Source organism: Dermacentor albipictus, chromosome 1 (genome assembly GCF_038994185.2).
Source record: "Dermacentor albipictus isolate Rhodes 1998 colony chromosome 1, USDA_Dalb.pri_finalv2, whole genome shotgun sequence".
In the NCBI taxonomy this organism is placed as follows: domain Eukaryota; kingdom Metazoa; phylum Arthropoda; class Arachnida; order Ixodida; family Ixodidae; genus Dermacentor; species Dermacentor albipictus.
The window spans coordinates 521,059,495-521,079,322 of NC_091821.1; the positions used below are offsets into that span (position 1 = coordinate 521,059,495).

General features: G+C 46.5%; 1 protein-coding gene across 4 annotated transcripts in view; it reads right to left on the reverse strand.

Annotated features, from left to right (window-relative positions):
• Positions 1-19,828, reverse strand: part of LOC139054908 (U2 small nuclear ribonucleoprotein auxiliary factor 35 kDa subunit-related protein 2-like) — a 303,026-nt gene that overhangs the window by 118,111 nt on the left and 165,087 nt on the right. For 3 of the 4 annotated variants that reach the window (XM_070532645.1, XM_070532644.1, XM_070532643.1), the window contains exon 7: positions 14,210-14,464. The exons of the other annotated variant lie outside the window; for it this stretch is intronic. In XM_070532645.1, coding sequence (XP_070388746.1) covers positions 14,210-14,464 — 255 coding nt within the window. The remainder of the gene's footprint in view (positions 1-14,209; positions 14,465-19,828) is intronic. 4 annotated transcript variants of the gene reach the window in all.

Sequence of the window (19,828 nt, forward strand, 5' to 3'; positions counted from 1 at the left end):
ATGTGATTATGCCAACTAAGGTTAGTTGTGATAGTTAGTCCAAGGTATTTGAACTCGTTAACTTCGTTAACACTGTATCCTTGTGTGCTATATGTAAATTTTAGGGGCTGTTTCTTATTAGTAAAAGACATTGCCACAGTCTTGCTGAAGTTAATACTCATCTGCCATGTCTTACTCCAGTCTGAAAAGGATGAAAAAATGCTATTAAGCACTTCTTGATCACGAAGAGTACGAATGTTAGAATAGATTACACAATCATCTGCATAAAGACGTATTTTCACTTGTGTGTTTCTGGCTACTTCAATAATGTCGTTAACATATATGATGAATAGGAGTGGCCCGAGAACTGAGCCATGCGGCACCCCTGACGTAACCTGGGCTATAGAAGAGGTTTTGTAATTAAAAGTGACAGATTGGAATCGAAGGTGCAGGTAATCGGATATTCAGGCAATTAGTTTTCACACCGACTGTCGAATGTCGAAAAACAGATGTAGACTTGATAACAATAATCTTGCTAATATTCATTTATAATTAGTAGGAATTAGAATTTGCAGGAAGTTTTAGAAATAAATAAATAGGATCACTGGCTAGATTCACTCAATACGAATATATATCGATATCAAACATTTTCCTAGTACTTAGAAAGAACATCCGAAAATGCTGCGTATGGCAGTGTGTGATGTCCAAAAAAGGAAACAGAAAAAAGAATCTGAACTTTGAGTTCACTGTAACATTTATTGCCTAGCAATACGGTAATATTAATCGCGTCACTGTGTAGCCCTGTCCTTGAGCAACAAGTTCATGACATATATGTGGCCACTGTGCAAAAATAACACTTGAGATACTTGTTGCAACATCATGCATAATCGTTGAACGAAGTGCGATAAGCAAGCACCACCCGCGTCACATCTCTCTATTTAGCTTCTTATTAAACAGGAAGCCCACAAATGGCATCCCTGAGATAATAAAGTTGTGCAAGTGTTCATGGACACAACAAAAAATATGGATCAAATCCCAACAGTGGCGGCCACACTTTGGTAGAGGCAAAATGCAAAAAAGTTAATGTGCTAGCATTGTAGTGCACCCTAAGTGGTCAAAATTATTCCAGAATCATTCGTGATTTTGGCACTGTGATAGCGCAGCACGTCATACCGCATGTGTACTGGGTGGGCTAACTGCCATGATCCATGTAACATCACATAGTGATATATGTATGTACACCGGCACTAAATAAACTGATTCCATTCCCAGTTTGGCTGCGTGATGATGTTATAATAACTGGCGACGAGGGTCTTACATACCCATGTAAGCGACGGCCTTGGGCCTGCATGGGTGGACAGGCACGAACGGAAGAAAGCAAGTGGAGCTTTCGTCCAGCTTCAAGGCGCTGTACGTGCTCCCGGAGTATGGCACCGCCCACCTAACACCCCTGTTTAGGAAGTACTCGGCCACAAGGAACAACAACGGGGCTTGGAGCTGGCAGCATGTCCAAGCAAGAAAACGCCAAACCGATGAGCAACGGATATATGTACTTCTGTCGAAATGCCGCCACTGGGAAAGATGTCCGAGTTCGACCCGAAAACGCAAAACTTCGAGCTGTACTTAGAGTGTTTTGACCACTTCTTAACGGCTCATGATACCGTCGATGCAAAGCGCCTTCCCGTCTTTTTGACAGTCATAGGACCAGAGGTTTACGAAGTATTAAGAAGTATTGTTGTGCTAGCAGCCTCGGGAGAAAAGTCGTACGCAGAAGTTTAATGCCTCCTGAAGGAGCACTACAGCCACAGGAGTTCCGTAATAGCAGAACGATGCAAATTCAATTGGCGCGTACAACAAGAGGGTGAAAGCGTGGAAGGATTCATTGTGGAACTTAAACATTTAGTCAGAAAGTGTGACTACGGTGACTTTTTGCAAGACGCTCTCCGAGAGAGGCTGGTTGCTGGCATATGGAACGAAGAGACCCAGCGTGCTCACTTTGCTGAACGAGAGCTGACATTTGATGGCGCTAGCAAAATCAGCCTGGACAGAGAACTAGCGGCGCGAGACACTGAACTGCAGTCAAGAGAACGAGAGGCATCCATGCTGGTCGTGAAAAGCCGACCACACCAGTATCAGAGACCAGCTAATCCTAAGCATGTTGAAGCCCGCAAGTGCGAAAAATGCGCAAGATGCGGCAAGGGAACACTCGTCGGAAGAATGTTGGTACAAAAACTTTATTTGTCGCAAGTGTTCGGCTGTAGGAAATTTGAAAGGCATGTGCCCAGTTGCTAGAGCGAAGCCAAAAAACATGCATGCGCTCGTGTATTCTGATGAGGAATAGAAGCAGGAACTGTACCATGTCGTTAACACCAACCGATCATCTTATGAAGTGAGTGTGGAAATTGAAGGGCATACAGTGAATATGCCAATTGACACGAGAGCGGCTGTCACAATTGTACCGGAGCAAGTGTAGCTGTATGAATTTCCACACGTAAAATGTGGACCATGCAAAATGTCGCTTCGCACGTATACTGGGGAGCAAATACAGCTAAAAGGGCAGTGTGACATAGTGGTTAAGTCCAACAATCAGTCCATGACTCTACCAGTGCTTGTTGTAAAAGACAACGGGAGGACGTCGCCTGTACTAATGGGGCGAAACTGGTTAGAATGTTTGAAGCTTGACTGGCTAGAAATTCGCCAGACTGCAGATGAAGACAGAGTTGTGGTGCTAAAACAGAAGTACCCTTTCGTGTTTTCTAAAAAGCTGGGGACAATACAAAACTTTGAAGCAACGATTGTAATGAAACCGGGTACAGTTCCTGTATTTTGCCGCGCTAGACCAGAGGACTTCTCTGGTCTAGCCTCAAAACAGATCATTACCCCTATCCAGACCAGAGGACTTGTACACTGTCTTAGCAGGAGGAAAGGTGTTCAGTGTATTAGACTTTTCTTCGGCATACCAGCAGCTGCCACTCACTCCGGAGTCATGACCATTTTTGACAGTAAACACTAGTCATGGGTTGTTCGAATTTCAGCGCCTTCCTTACGGGGTGGCAAGTGTACCCGCTATCTTTCAGGCAATGATGGACATGTACTTCATGGCATCCCACATGTAGGCTGTTATACTGACGATGTTATCGTCACAGGGACAGATATCAGCGACTGCCAGGAGACACTAGAACGTGTCTTGCAATGCCTCAGTGAATACAACATCACGCTTAACCTGGATAAATGCCGTTTTTTCAAAAAATCGGTTACATACTTGGGTCACACAGTGACTGAGGAAGGCATTTACCCTACCGACACAAAGAAGAGCGCAATCTTACAAGCCCCCAAGCCCACTACAGTTACAGAGCTTAAGGAGTACTTGGAAATGTGGAATTTTCACTCAAAGTTTCTCAAGAACACTTCAACAGTAGCAGAGTCGCTTTATCGGCTACTTATAAAAGAAGGAAAATGGTCGTGGACAAAGAAGTGCAGCCCCGCGTTTAAATATACGAAGCACTTGCTAACAAGCAGCAAGGTGCTCACATTTTATGACATCAAAAAACAACTTGCAATGCTTTGCAATGCATCGTCATATGGCTTAGGAGCCGTTATCTTTCACGAGACAGCTGAGGGTGAAGAAAAGCCAATTGCTTTTGCTTCGGGTACAGTGTCGGAAGCAGAAAAAAAATATGCGCAGTGCGAACGTGAGGCCCTGGTGTTAATCTTTGGCCTAAAAAATTTACCCGGTACCTGTACGGCCAAGAATTCACTATATATACAGACCACCAGCCACTACTCGGGATACTAGGGCACGATAAGCATATCCCGACTATCGCTGCCGCGCTTATGCAACGCTGGGCTTTAACCCTCGCAGCTTACAGGTACTGGCCAAAATTTAGGAAAGGAAAAAATTCGGAAGTGGCAGACGGCTTGTCCAGGCTGCCCCAACAGGGACCGGTGAACGACGAGCCATCAAATTGCATGTCAATCTTTCAGTGTCTCCTGCTGACAGCAGAGGAGATTGCAAGGGTCCCGAAGCGAAGCTTAAGTCTATGCCACGTGGTACAATATGTGTACGCTAAACGGGTGGCCTAGACAGCACACAGATGAATTGAAATCTTACTATGTTCGCTGCGATGAGCTGTCACTAGAGCAGGGCTGTGTGACATGGGGCGTAAGAGTCGTAATTCCGGAGCTGCTGAGGGACCGCGTGCTAAACATGCTGCACAAGGAGCACCCTGGCACCAGCCGCATGAAAATGCTAGCGAGGAGTTTTGTATGGTGGCCATGAATTGATTTGGCCATTGAACAGTATGTTCAGAGGTGGAAAATTTGCCAAGCAGTTCAGCCAGCTTCTCGGCCGGTTCCTCTTCACCCTTGGCAATACCCCGTGCAGTGTTGGTCACGCGTCCATGTAGATTTTGCACAGAAGAGTACGAATGTGTTTCTAATATTGGTCGACTCATTCTCGAAATGGATCGAAGTATGGCCGATGTGGTCAACCTCTGCACAAAAAACATTGGAAATACATCGGGGGTGCTTTTGCCGCTTATGGCTTGCCCGAAGTTTTGGCGAGTGACAACGGGCCACAGTTCACCTCAGAGGAGTTTGCAGAATTTATGAGTACCAACGGTGTAAAACATGTTCGTATTCCTCCTTATCACGCAGCGTCCAATGGTGCTGCAGAACGAACAGTACAAACCGTGAAAAAGGCCTTACTGAAACAGGTGCTCAAGCGTGAGGCCTCGGGTAAGCAGCCGACAGTACAGGAAGGTATTGATAGTTTTCTGATGGCCTACCGGAACACACCGAGCAGTGTGACAAGCAAATCACCAGCTGAACTATTTTTGAGGCGCCAGCCACGCAAAAGCTTTCACTGCTCAAACCTGATTTTGCAAAATCCATGCAAGACAAACAGAAAAAACTGAAAGAGCAGCGTGATTTGTTTCGAGGGCAGGAGCGCAGCTACGTGGTGGGGGACCGGGCGTTGGTGAAAACTGTGCGTCGTGAAAGCGTTTCATGGGAAGAAGGTGTTGTGATCCAAGTTGTCAGTGCTGTGACATATATGGTCAAATCAAATCAACTCCGGTTCACACACGCCGATCGCCTGCGTCCTGGACATGCTAACCCCGGCGAGACGCCCTCGCATGCGGAGGTGGGTGTGAAACAAATGCCACCAGAAGAGCTACTGGCAGACGACCGCACTCCGACACTAAGACAACTGCAGGCAGACGAGGATGGTCCCAGTTCCCCTGGGACGCCGGCAGACCCCAATCGCAGAACACTAGGGCATGACGAATCAGTACCGCCACCCACACAGCAGCCGGTACCACAAGACTTGGCGGAGTCGCCTGTGCCAGCGGCGCCAGCTGCACCCAACTCGGAGGAACAGCAACCATTACGTCGGGGTGCCCGTGTGCGTCGGCAACCAGACTGGTTTAGATCTGAGGACTTTAAGTAATTTCATCTTAACTAGTCACGTGGTAGTGTTAAATTGTTAATTACACAGCACAGTCGAACCCGGCTATATCGAACTCGCCAAAAAACGCTTATCAGTTCGATATAGAGCATAATTCGATATGAGCCCACTAAATAATTGGATGTCGTAAAAGCACATACCATTTATAAAATCACTTTATTGATGAAACTAGCTTAGTTTCGCACAAAACAGTCCTGCATTTTCTTCTGCTTGGGCAATTTCGCTGCGTGCAACGCACGCACTTTTCCACTTTGTTTAAGGAGTCTGAGCAGCTGAGGCCGCAACATTCCACATTCGCGCAGAAGCACCCGACTAGTGCGAGCGCACCAATCACTTCGGAGGATGGGGGCCAAAGACGGTCATTGCTTTCTTAATTGTGGCCACTTTCACTTGTGCTCAACATGATGTCGGCAATGTAGTCTTCATTTCCGGGCTCTCCCGTGGTCGCGACACCATCATTTGCGCTCACAACCTCGTCCACCGTTGATTCGTCAACAGCTTCAGGAAATTCTGGCAGCTCGCTCCAAACTTGAGAAACACTGGCAAAGGCATCGTCGCATTAATCAGAATTTACAGTCATCACCGAGCACGTGGAAGTCGGTACGGCTGAAGCTATTTCGGATGAACCACTCGTACACGGCCGTGCGTACGCGTCGGACGCCTCGGGCACTACGGGCACGGGGTAGCGAGTTAGGCCACTTTAGCCCTAATTTCCCTCTTCAAGATCGTGCCGAGAGTGCACCTCGGAATCTTGTACGTTGCGGGGACATCCGACTTCTCACCGCGTTCTACCCGATTTATGATTTCGAGCTTCACGACGAAAGGCGAATTCTGCCGCTTCATCACGGCAACACTGTGGGAGAAGGCGCACAAGGCGCACACAATGAACCAGAAAAGCAGCGAGACAACTTGCACTTTCGCCATCTTGCACGACGAGGGCACAAGAGCCTCTGATTGGCTGTCTGAGCAAGCACTGTGGGCAGGTCAGGATCATTTTTTGCAGGGCGGTGTCGGCGGCGCCGAGGTAGCGTGGTCACGTAGAGAGAGCGGTTGGATGGAATCGCGCCACCGGCTTTTCTAGTCACCATGAGGGAAAGCCAACTTCCGGGGGCACTTTCCACCGCTTGACGTTTAATATAAAGGGAGTCGCTACTAGTTTTGTTCGATATAAGCGTAATTTTTGCTATATATACTCATTGTAACTATATGGTGTCCAGAAATTGTTCGATATATGGAATAATTCGATGAAAAAGGATTCGATATAGTCGGGTTCGACTGTACCTAATCTTACTAGGTGTTACTCTAGTTAGCTAATCCATGTATTTAAATGAGCGGAAGGAGTTGTGATAGCATAGCACATCATGCCGCATGTGTACTGGGCGGGCTAACTGCCATGATCTATGTGACATCACATAGCAATATATATATGTACGCCGGCACCGAATAAACTGATCCCATTCCCGGTTTGGCTGCGTGATGATGTTATAACAGGCACGTAAAATTTCAAAATTAAAATTAAAAAAATATATATATATATATCTGTTACACACTCACACAATTGTGCATTCAGCACACCACCTAGACCTATAGTAGTCTGTTGCTGGCTTGTGCTTGTTTGCAAGCTTGCATGTCACAGCATTTAAGAAAAAAACAGTAAAAAAGTAAAAAGGCACACACAGGAAACATACAAGAAGACAGGAAAGAGGCTTCTTGTAATGTTTCCTGTGTGTCCCTTTTTTGGGCTGTTTTTTTCTTAAATACAATGCACCAACTAGTCCAACAACGTGCTTTATTAGAGTGCCACAGCATTTCTGTTCGTGTGATCCTTGTTGGACATGTGAAGCTTCCGACAATCCTTTTCAAGGCTTCAACGCCGGCACTGTAGCCCAGCTACCGCAGTGTCACTTCTCGTCACACCCTGTTTGAATCAGCTGACAGCCACTGCCCTCTGGACACCGTGCAGTGACGCATGCTTAGTCTTTGGGGCTTGATCCCCGATCATGGAATGCAGGTTCTCACTGGAATCGTGAGTCATGCTATCGCTGCACTGCTCCAAGGGGGCTTCCTCACTCAGCTGCTTGAAGACTGGCTCCAAAGCTTCGCACATCACGAAGTTGGGCAGGCTGTGCTGGGTGTTCCTTGCCCTTTCCCACAGAGCCCATACTCCTTGCTGGGGCCCTCCGAAAGCATCACCACTTTCTTGCCCTACCCAGGATACAGCACGATTCCCAGAAGAAAGGGGGTTAACCCAGGGCCCCGATATTCATCCCACAACCTGCCAATGCCACAATGTTGCCAAATCCGCCAACATTGATGCCTTCAAGTAGCATGTGTGGGTTTATTGGCCGGTTGCCGTCACCCAAAAAGATCACGTTCTCGTGATGCCTGCGGCAGAAAGGATGTTCCATGTTCACCGCCAAGGTCTGTGAGTGGTGGCGCTGGCTAACACTCCCAGGGTTCTACAAGGAAGCATAAATACCCAAGAGTTTGACGTAGTAATTCTGTGGAAGCCCGCAAGGTGGAGATAAGCAATTCAGGGTGTCTACCAAGTTGACATTTCCAAATTCCCTGAGTTTTCCAGGTTTTCCCTGAGCACCTTTGCGAAATTCCCTGAATGAGTCAGATCTTTGTTTTATGTCAAGACAGACTGACACCACGTTGTCCGATGCTGTCACTTTCTAGTAAGCATGCTGAAACAAAAAAATGACTTAATCCAGTTTGAATAGTAAGGAGTAATATATATTTTATTTAAAAAGAAAACAGAAGGAAGGTGTTAGTAAAATGCACAGCGAAAGAAATGGTAAAGCCCATTCCAAATTGAGTCGAACATTTTCAAATACGAATGAAAACGAGATGCATACATAAGTAAATATTTTTTTAATATCAGCTATTTCTATCAACTGATAGCAAGCTCATCTGTATGAGGTCCTGAACTTTGTCACAACTAAGGTTCTCTCTCAGCAGCTGGGAAGTCAACCTCAACTGTCCTGACATACTCTCAACCCGTACACAACATCTCAGTGTTGGGTTTCACTGCGTAAACAATTTATTTTGGTTTGGATGAGGGACACCTGTGTCTCAGCATCAGCCATCACTTAGTTTTTTTAGCTCAAGCTCCTTCAAAAAGGTGGCGGCACCCTTCCTTTCCCGTTAATTCCTCAGTGCGTCGGTCCTTTCTGTTCTCATCCTCCTTCTACCACGCTTTCACCACATGGATCATCTAAAGCATCCTCTTGGTCAGTTGTACAGTCAACATTTGATTTCTTGGACTTCCGAGGGGCCGCAAAAAAAAAAGTTGAAAAAAAACGGGCAGTCTGAAAAAAATTAATGCATGTCTTTAACTGCTTTTAAGGGCTAAAATTACCACAGGCACGTCTCAAAAAGCTCTGAAGGCCTGCCAGTACGCTTTTTAGGCATATCAGGGCTTGTACTGTGACAGAAGACGACGTGCACGCATGTGTAATTAAGTAATGTATACTGTGTCCCGCGACAATTGCCCCCTTCCCACGCTTGTTATGCTTCACCGCCTAACATTAATGTACCAAGGCGAAGCTAACTTTCGCAGACTGGCATTACGCAACGCGCTGTGCTCTGCGAGCTTCAAAGCCAATCGCTAGGATTACAAAGGCGGAGTCGGTGCCATTGGTGATAGCGGCGAATTCTTTCAATGAAAAACACGGCACCGCACGGCGAGAAGCTTAATAGCGAACATAGAAGCAGCTAGGCCTGACGTTGCCGCGGTAGTGGTTACGGATTTGCGGATTTGCCTGCGAGAGTGCCGGTTCGAGACGGCGAGATAATCAAAATAGCGGCGGTGGCAGCTTTGATTAATGCCATTTCAGACCTGCAGTCGGGGCAATATACATTGACTATATGGAGTACGTGGTGGTGCCGCAAAACCGTGCAAATTATCGGGCACGTCCGAAAAATCGGGCGTCTAGAAAATCGGTCGTTAACTACTCTGGCAATACATCGTGCCGATGACACGGCGTCAATAATGATTCGTTGCGATTCCTCTGTTACTGGAGCCAGCATTAACACGACTTTCGTTCTCTTTCAATAAAGTTACAGCTAATTTTCCCTGATGGAAGCACAAATTCCCTGAGTTTTCCCTGAGTTTTTCCAGACTGTTCAAATTCCCTGAGAATTCCCGGTTTTCCCGGTTGGTAGACACCCTGCAATTAATAAAGAGAAAATCGCATATCCACCCGTTCGTAGCAATTGCTACAAAGGAAACCCCATACGAGTTCCTCAAAAGAAAAGCCTCAGAGTTGAAGAAAAATTTGTCCTGGTCCGGGACTCAAACCCGGGACTACCGCCTTTCCGCGGCAGCTGCTCTACCATCTGAGCTAACCGGAGGCTAGCAGATGGCAGGGCGAAGTCGAATTTGTCGACAACACGGAGAAAAGGCAAGTGTTTGATGTAGTAGTTCTTTGGAAGCCCGCAAGGTGGAGAGAAGTAATTAACACAGGGAAAATCAGACATCCACCCGTTCGTAGCAACTGCTACAAAGGAAACCCATACGGGTTCCTCGAAAGAAAAGGATTGGGTTTCCTTTGTAGCAATTGCTATGAACGGGTGGATGTCCAATTTTCCCTTTATTAATTACTTCTCTCCACTTAGCGGGCTTCAGCAAAACTACTACATCAAGCACTTCGCCCTGCCATCTGCTAGCCTCTGGTTAGCTCAGATGGTAGAGCGGCTGCCCCGGAAAGGCGGTGGTCCCGGGTTCGAGTCCCGGACCAGGATGAATTTTTCTTCAACTCTGAGGCTTTTCTTTGGAGGAACCCATATGGGTTTCCTTTGTAGCAATTGCTACGAATGGGTGGATGTCCGATTTTCTCTTTATTAATTATTAAATGCCCAAGAAAGTGGATGGGGAAACGGTGCCGTGGTGGGTCAATTGGTAGAGCATCGCAGGCGAAATGCGAAGGTTGTGGGATCGTTCCCCACCTGCGGCAAGTTGTTTTTTCATCCACTTTCCTTTTCATTAATTTATCATTTCTTTATTTCATTTATTAAGCACAAGTAATTTCCCCTATGTTGTCCTTGGTGTCAGTGTTTGTTGGCTTCTTATGATAGCACAATTCCAAGAAACTCTTGTACAACAGATAAATCCATGATTGCAAATTCAGTTCCGTTGTCCTTGATGTTCTCTTTCGTGTTGACACCCAGCAGCTCGAACTTTTGCTCCGTTGCAGACTGCGACACCAGGCCTGTTTTCTTGTTACCAGCAATCACTGCGTGCATGCTACTTTCTTCAGTCATGGAGGAAACAGTGTTTACAGAGTCCGTGTCAACACACAAGGTGTGGGCAGATGAAGTGCTGACACTAGATGTGCCGGATTGCAGCTTGGAGCTCGAATCGGCAGAACCTCCAGGCAGACCAGCCGGGAGCATAACAGGCCTGACCGCCTCGTGTGGCACATTCCATGGCCACTTTCGTGTCTTGCCGAATACTTGACACATAGTAACCTTGAGACAACAATCTCCTCCAGCCATTCAGGCAGCGAAAAATACACTTTATCAAATGCTGTGGAGAAGCAAGTGGCCGAACAAACGTAAATAGCGGTGCGATGAATCCACAGAGAGAAACAAACGCAGTGAAACGCAAGGGCGACCAGGTCGAGTGCACGAGAATCAACTCACCAAACGCACCAGACTGATACGAGTGAGGTGTGGGGGTTGTGCATGCTTTGGTCAATCAGCGGCATGAGCACGTCCCTAAGAAATGAAGCGATGGTGTCGGTTCCCTCTCACCAGCGCATTCTCTAACTAGATGCCAGCGAAATCGCTTCCTTTCCCACTGAAGGTGCTCTGCCACGTTTGCGAGTCAGAACTGCGGGGTGGCACTGGCAACCGTACTGCTGGGGTCACATGACTTCTGTTGTTGCAGCTTGCTGCCAGCAGCCTGGGTCGGTAGCTTCCGTGCTCACGGTCGGTGCAGGAGGCTGTGGTCTAGGAATGTCTGTGTTGATCAAAAGATGTCAAAACACTGGGCATGACAACTGGCTTCAGCAGCCACTACGTAAGTCTTTCCTGAAGTCCAGAGTGTGGAAGTCCTGACTGCACACTACAGAGCCCAACAGGGTAACTTGATGGCACTTAATCTTTACTCGAAACTGCCATAGCCGCTGATCATGCAAACTGCTGTCAGAAGGTATCTTGTGGAAAGACACACCCAGGTCTCTTTCTCTCTGACTAGACGAGCATTATGGCATAGCAATGGCACATTACTGGGCAAAACGTATGGTACTAAGCTGTGGGAACGAAGAAATAGCATGAATTTTGTGTACTTACACACAGAACACAATGTGCGGTCATTGTCTGCTGGAGTTTTACCGGTGGTGCCAGTGGCTCAGCCTCTGGTGTGTTGCAAGAGTCCTCCGCAAGCCGGTGCGAAGTGGACAGGTGTAAAAGGGAGAGGAAATGGCAGGTGGTTCTTGGCTCACATCGCAGACATCTAGTTAGAGGAGGTGCTGTCCTCACTGGCACCTTTTTGGAATGGTGCAAAATACAAAAAAAGTACTGTTTCCAAGGAAGCCTAAAATGGTGGCCCCCGGCCACCGAGCTTACAAATGGCAACGGCTTGACGTTTTGGCCCTATGTTCACTAATTTAGCGTCCACCCTGGCCTGTATAAGCACAGATTTTCATTATTTTCCAATTAAATTTACCTTCTACATTTTGCAGAGGGATTCTAGAATGTATAAACGTAGCGAAAAACGCACTTTTCTGAAAATAGACTATTTTGTGATTTTTTTGTTATTCCCACGTCTCCCCTTAAGTTAGCCTTATGCACGATCATGCATATGCCTGCACAGCTTTACAGGTCTGTCAGGGTGGTGTGATCCACTATCAAGGAACCATCTGACACTTGCCAAACTCTGGCAAAATGTTGGTGGCCAATGCAGCAGGAATTTGGTAACCAGTGGGAACCTTCTCCAAATGCTGGTGCAAGTTGTTGCTACTGAAAGTAGATGTCATCAGCTACACCAGTAGAAAGAACACTGAAGCTGGTGACATAGCGGAACAGACAAAACAGCGATGCACAAACGCTGATGGAAACAGATGAGCACACAATCAGCCACATAAACACCAGAATAGGGACTGCGCGCAGGAGGAGTTTGGACCAGTGACACCTTGCAGCGGCACCACAAATGTAACGACATGTGATGGCTGGGCCAGGTGCAGCAGGCGCAGCTGCCAACTAGGCTTGTTGATTATGTTTTGTATTTTCTTATGTTTTGCATTGTTGAAGTACCATGTGGCACTGAATCCAGAGAAAAATGTTGCTTTCTTTGGTGCACAAACAGTTCCTCAAAGCTGGTGAGACCATCCAGCTCCTTTCATCGCACACATGGAAAGCATGGGAATGAGTGGTTCGTAGGCAACAATATGCACATTTACAACATTGCTTTGCCTTTGTCTAGTCATTCTAACACAAATAAAATAGCCGCTCATTTGCAAGAGCTCTGTATTTCATATAAGTTTGCCTGCACCTTCACAAGTGCGATGGCTCCAGAGCTTGGGAACCGAAGGCAAACATAGGGATTTGCCGTCTTCTCAGTAGCTGTCTTTTATTTAAGGGTCTATTTTTTCTTCCTTGCGATTCTCAGCCCTGGCAGCATCTGGTACACAAGTCTGTGCGCTCTGCATCAACAGTGAACACCAACGCAGTGGTTTCTTCGCTTCAATGCCGGCCTTACACATGCACTAGCCACCGCCAGACTTCGTCATGCCAAACTGTAAAACAGACTAAGATTTTTTTTTTTAATTATGGGGTTTTACATGTCAAAACCACTTTCCGGAGTCCTCCACTTTCGTGGAGTGGAGTCCTCCACTTCCTCCACGAAAGTGGAGGACTCCAGAAATTTCGACCATCTGGGGTTCTTTAATCTGCACCTAAATCTAAGTACATGGGTGTTTTCGCATTTCGCCCCCATCTAAATGCGGCTGCCGTGGCCGGGATTCGATCCCGCGACCTCCATGCTCAGCAACCCAACACCATAGCCACTGAGCAACCACGGCGGGTAGAATAAGATTGAAGATTGCCTGGATTGTAAGACATTAGAATTTCCAAAGCATTGCAATAAAAAATAAAAAATGGACAGAGTATGGGAACATACTGAACACATGCGCAGTCGGCAAAACAGCACGAAAAAGAAAGAAAACAGAGACACATTCAGGATTAAATGCACAGCAATCTTAGCATGCAGGGCAGAATGTCTGCAATGTAACTATTAGATTTCCATGTCTTAACTTGTCACAGAGAGCTTCGTTTGCGGGGTGCACGTGCTTTGCGATTTGCACTAATTTCCTGTTTTATATACTACCTGATGTCATGAATGTGACTTACCTCATACAAGCGGCAACACCTGTCAAGGGCAGACACACAAAAAATGTGTTTTCCGGTTCGTCAGGCTTTAAAATCTGCAGTGTGAAACCACTGGAAGTGCCACTTGCGCCTTCGCCTCATCGTCTGCATCACATGCCAGTGATATCACTGCTGCCATTTGTGGTGCCGTTCACCCGTGCCCTGATAGTGTTTGACAACAGCCACCCAGTAGCTGTGCCAGCATTCATGCTAGATGATTCAATCAAATTTTTATCCCTTGGGAGGCACCACACCACAAAGCATTCCTCAGGGAAGATTGCTTCAGGGCTCAACTGAACCCCATGAGAGGTCTTTTTTTACACTTTACTTATGAGATAAGAAAAACATTTTCATTTAAACCAAAGTTTAACCCGAACACCGACAAACCTGGAATACTGGACGTAGACATTTCCGCGTAGATGTGGCTCAAGGTTTCGGCACACGCGCAGTTGGCAGACTGTGCCAGCACGACGTAGTTCCTCAAGCACATCCCAGAAGAAGGCCTCGAAGTGTGCCTGCAGCTCACGCTCGTCTGTCTCGAGGCTGTCATCGCCATGGTGCTGCTCTAGGGACAGGTGGCTGTACAGGCCACGCAGCAGCAACGTGCGGCTCACGACGGGACGTGGGTGTGCGCGGGAGCACCTGCGGTTGGCAGCCTGCCTGCTCAACTCAGTGAAGCCGTGCACATGGGGCGAGTGTCGATCACACTGTAGGATACACTTCCTTCACACAGAAAGCATATCTTCAAGCACCCCACAGAGATCAAGTTACACAACAAAGAAGGCATTGGTTCCCCAAATGGGCACCAGTGAAGCCCTCTCCAGGCACCCTTTCAGAGTGTGATAAATGGCTAAAATGGTACACAGTGGAACCCCGACTATATGACTTTCACGGGAGCATGCGAAAACATTCTGTAAACCGAGCGTTGTCTAATCCGACCAACAAAAATTGTGCCCACAATATGCGGTCTCACACGAACAAGTTGCAAGGAGCTTCAGTTTAAGCTGTGCAGGACTCGAAAACTAAAACCACCAATAAAGTATACTGAATTGCAGAAACCAATCATGCTTTCTTGAAGAGATTTAGAGTACCGTGTACAACGATTGGTGCATGCCAGCAAGCTAAAATGTTCTTTCCTCATTTACAGTATTTAAAAAAAAAAATCTGTCAATGTATAGATTTTCCTTGAGCCAAGCAGCAAGACCTGTCTTTCAAGTGAAGCAATGTTTGCAAGGAGGTCATCTTTGACAACATTGCCTGTATAGACAAATCTCCAAATGTGGTGCCATGCAACACATCCACAAACGTAGGCACAAGTACAGCAGCATCTGTAGCATCGTCCTCAACCGAGTGTCAGCATGATATGACAACCTGCGCAAAACTGGAAACCCAACAACAGGCACATGAGAAAACTTGCGTACTCGCACGTAAGCAAAGCTCCAAACTATGTGCGTGTCTGATGACTAATCGGTTCAATCTTCCACATGCTTTCACGCTTTCCATACGTGCTAGGGCAGCAATCTCGGTTGATAACTTTTTGACATATTTTTAATTTTGCAATATTCGGCAACGGACGTCAGTATGTAAAACCAGCACAGCACTACGCAATCAAGAAAGTACTGAAATGCGAAAGCTTGGCCGGCGCAGAGTCGAGCACAAATGAAACCGTTCGACCGCCCGCGTCGTTGTCAACGAGTTCTTTTTTTCTAAAAATGAAATAGAACCGGAGAAGTAGCATTTCATTTCATCTTATAATACAACACAAGGACGTTTTTTGCAGCGAGTAGTTGAGGGCTAGTGGCAAAATTTAACTGAGCAGTACTCTCGTCATTGGGCCAGTGCTTGAATGTCCTGGGGGAGTCTCTAATCACGTCCTGCATTTACCTTAATTTCTCGATTATTATGACTCTGTTCGCAATAATATTGATGCCTTAGATGTACCCGAGCACAAATATATCACTTTAGCTTGACATAGTATTTGCCTTTAGTGTCCCTTTAATAGCTTATTGCCTTTCCAGTGGCTTTCAATTCTGCCCCCAAGGCTCCAAGAACCAGCACTCTTCCCTTGCTGCTACCAGCCATTGCTCATCCATTCCCTTGTACGGAATAAATTTGATCTAGAAGCTCGTGCACCTTGAACCTTTTTCCAAGTGCAGATTTGCTGCTACGAAGTAGCTGTTTAGTATGTGGTATGAGTGAATCGTAAAAATGAGCTTTGTATAAAATGTGCGCATATGAACATTTGAAATGCATTCAGATCTAAGTGTCTGCACCGGACATATCGAAAACATGCAGCTGCTGTGAACGACAGTAAGTGACAAATGACGTCCTGTTAACGACCAGTGACGTAACTGCAGGCATGATAGTTCTCTTGGTGACGAGCATTAAATGGCTGGTTTCGAAAGCCAAAATGCACTCACATAAGTCTCCACCATACGTGTGTGAAGTTTTCTTTAAACACCCTTTAAAACATCTCTTGCCTTCCAGCGTCTGCAAGAAAACTTAATATGCATGCTGAAAAACATTGCACCACTTTTTGTTGCAAGGTAATGCGCATTTGGACGTAAACTTTCGAGCTGTTGAAGCCACGGGCGTAGTCAAGATTTTATTTTAGGGGATCAAGGGCGGTCATACTCGCTTGTATGTACATACGTGCGTGCATATATGCACATACAAACTAAAAATTTGGGGCGGTTGGCACCCTACCTCCCCTTCCGGCTACACCGATGGTTCGAACATAGTCTGCATTAAATAGTGTCATCTTGCTCAGCACTTGTGAACAACTGCCGCATGCAGCTCGCGACGAGCAAACAAAAAGCAAATTGAACACCGCACGGCTTTGCCTCCTGCGCATGCTAGGAGTGTCTTCACTGCAGAGTTAGAACATAAAGTGAACCTATGCGCAACTCTGCTCGCTGCGGGAGCACATACAGGGGCACTAGAAGGCAGCGGGGATGCGTACCCTCTCCTGTCGCACGCGAGGCATGGGGGTGAGGCGGAGGGGAGGGTTATTCTCCATATCTTGAAAGCGATCTGTAAGGTAGATGACCAAAGTGCACGTCAGCGTGGGCCTCATCTTCAAAGCAATCTGCGATGTTTGCAGAGTGCATGTAGTGCTGGTAGCTTCATATACGTGCTTTCTACGTTTCGTATGCGTTGAAGCGACAGATGCACGGAGGTCAATTGGCTCGCGGCTGCTGCCGCGATTCCTACCTCCAGCATTTTCACAGACAGTTTCCGCTGTCATCAAGCGATGTGTGTTCATGTTTACCTGTACACGCATGACACAGTACTAGTTAATTTAGTTAGTAAGTGAATGTTTACAAGTTTATACAGTTGATAAAACTACTATCCTTACTTCGTACAGCTATCTACGAATTTGCTATCGCAATCGATGCTTCGCTTTTCGGGCAAAACTGCGACATTCTTTCTTTCTCCGTGCCAGTCGGCACGACAAACGCGTGGATGGAGCAAGAGCCACCTCAACGTCAGGCACGTTAGACTGTATTAGACGTGTTTGGTTACGTTGGCTGCACCAGTGATTTGAAGTATAGACATTGTAGTTCACGCCAACGTAACGTAACGTGTGTGCGCATGCTCACGCCATGCTGGGCTATATACAGGTGGCCTTAACTGAGCTCTTTTTTTCTCCGACTTTCATTAGTTTGAATTTTGTATAATTCGAATTTTCATGGCATCCCCGCGGAATTCGAATTGACAAGCTTTTACTGTAGAGCAAATTATTTGTTATGCCCTTTATATAGACCGTTTCATCGGGCGAGGAGGATAGGGCACGCTGAGAGCCTTTCCTCCTCTCTGGCTTGGGCGATCTGGCGCGGCGCTGCTTGAAAGTATTGCTTTCGCGTGCTGCGGAACGATTTCGAGATGTTTTAGATCTTACTTTGTGAAATTTACTCAATGTCCGTTCATATAAGGTCGTCAGGGAAGCCTTTCGGTGCATCGGTAACTACTGTAGGCGGAAATATGTCTTGAGGGTGCAAAAATGTGACGCACATAATCAGCCGCGGTGTAGGCGCATTATCAGTCGCGGTGCGTGTATGTGTTGTTTACTATTTTGCTTATATCGATTTTAATTCAAGAGTCAAAACCGGCATCTCTGTGTTACCAGCCTTAAATAGTAAATCAGCTCAGTGTCTGGTCTACTGGCGTAGGGAGTAAAACATAAAACATAAGAGCGCATGCTCGTGCACGGCCAACCTAAGGGAACCACGAAACATCTAAGCGGCAGGCACTATCAAATATTTGTGATGTACCGGCATCGTTCTCGCGCATTTAAAGTCTAGTAGGCTTGAAATTACTATATGTCTACGCTAGCCTTCCTAGATGGGGCCCATGGCGCTGCTCAACACAGCGATCACTGCGGTTGGTGAGCCAGCGCGATACATATATAAGCTGTGTGCCAGGGCATTGCTTTTTTGGCCTGTATACAGCCATATATGAGAGGGTTCTCATAAAAAGAATGCGATGGCTATTTTTGAGCGCAAAATTTCCGTAATACGTGTGAGTGCGTTGTAGAGAACCGAACGAACACAACCACAAAAAAATTCGATTATCATCCTCTTTCTCTAAAAAGCAAAAGAAAATGGGTTAACGCCGCACAACGTTAAGAAGTATATAACCGTTGATGCTGTATGCTTGAACCATGCGCTATATAGAACAAAGATATCTGTAATCCAGCACTTACCACTGCTTAGGACACTCGCGCAGTTCGTAAACGGTTGCTTTGCTGGACAAGCTTAATTAAAACTGTAAGGTATGCTGCTATTACTAGCCAAAACTATTTTATTCATGGGTGGAAACCTCATCCATCCAACCAAGTAGTCACGCAATCTAACCTGCAGCGAACAGTTTGAACGCTTGTCAAACAGCACAGCCCCTATCGTAGCAGAACGCTACCCACGCTGTTACGATCGTCGCGTATGTTTCACGGCTCCTAAACAGCAGCTTAGAAATAGAGAATAATACTGCAATAATGTCACATTAGTGATTGGAACATTCAGAAATACACAATTGGATCTCCGAGCCTGATTGTATATAGGCTCAAATGTGCGCTCACACATCGCACTGCGTGTTCCATCCACCTCAACGCCAGCAGAAATTCTGGCCATGATGCCTTAAACCACTTCAGCACGTCTCACAGAACCGTTTACCACGTAGAAGACGCACTTCATACTAAACAGACCGCATGACCGCGAAAACAAACGCCAGAACCTACCGCCGAGCGTATACCTGCCGTGCAAAAGACCGCTTTCACCCAAGCCAGTATGGCTGCTCATAGGCGGCGCCACTGCGTTCACAATATGGCGGCGCCTACGAAAAAACGGTCTATAAATGAGGAATAACAGAGGAGCTGGGGGACAGCAGATGAAACTGGTATCTTGGTAGAGTCTGCGGAACTAAAGCTGTTGAACTGTGAGCAGTTAGAAAGGAAGCTGCCTATCCATTCAATTATGTTTTCGTTATACAAAATTGCCTTGAGTTAGAACAAAAGGTGCTTTCAAAAAATCTTATAAATGTTGAATCACTCTGATTGCCTAAATCCAGTTGTAAAGAAATACCATGGTTGAGTTCTGACAGCTGAGTTACAGTACTGTATCCAAGCCGGAAACCATGCTGAACACTATATAATAAATTATTAATCTCTAGAAATCGAATTACATATGTTTGTAGACAATACAGTGGAATCTTGATGATATGATCATGGCTAATACGAATGTCCGGAAGAAGAAGAAGAACAAAACTTTATTCGTAGAAAGAACTTCGTTGCCCCTAAAACGGGGTAACGCCGTGTGGTCGGGCCCCTATTCCAAGGCACTGCTGGCCCTCGCCATCCTTTCTGCCCTGCGGACAAGCCTGAGCTGATCCCCGAGGGCGGAGCTGGATAGCAATGCCTCCCACCTCGCTCTCGTGTTGTTATCTTCTTGTTCTTCTGTGTGAGCTGTGCACTCCCATGTGATGTGGTAGAGCGTTGGTGTGCTCCCACAC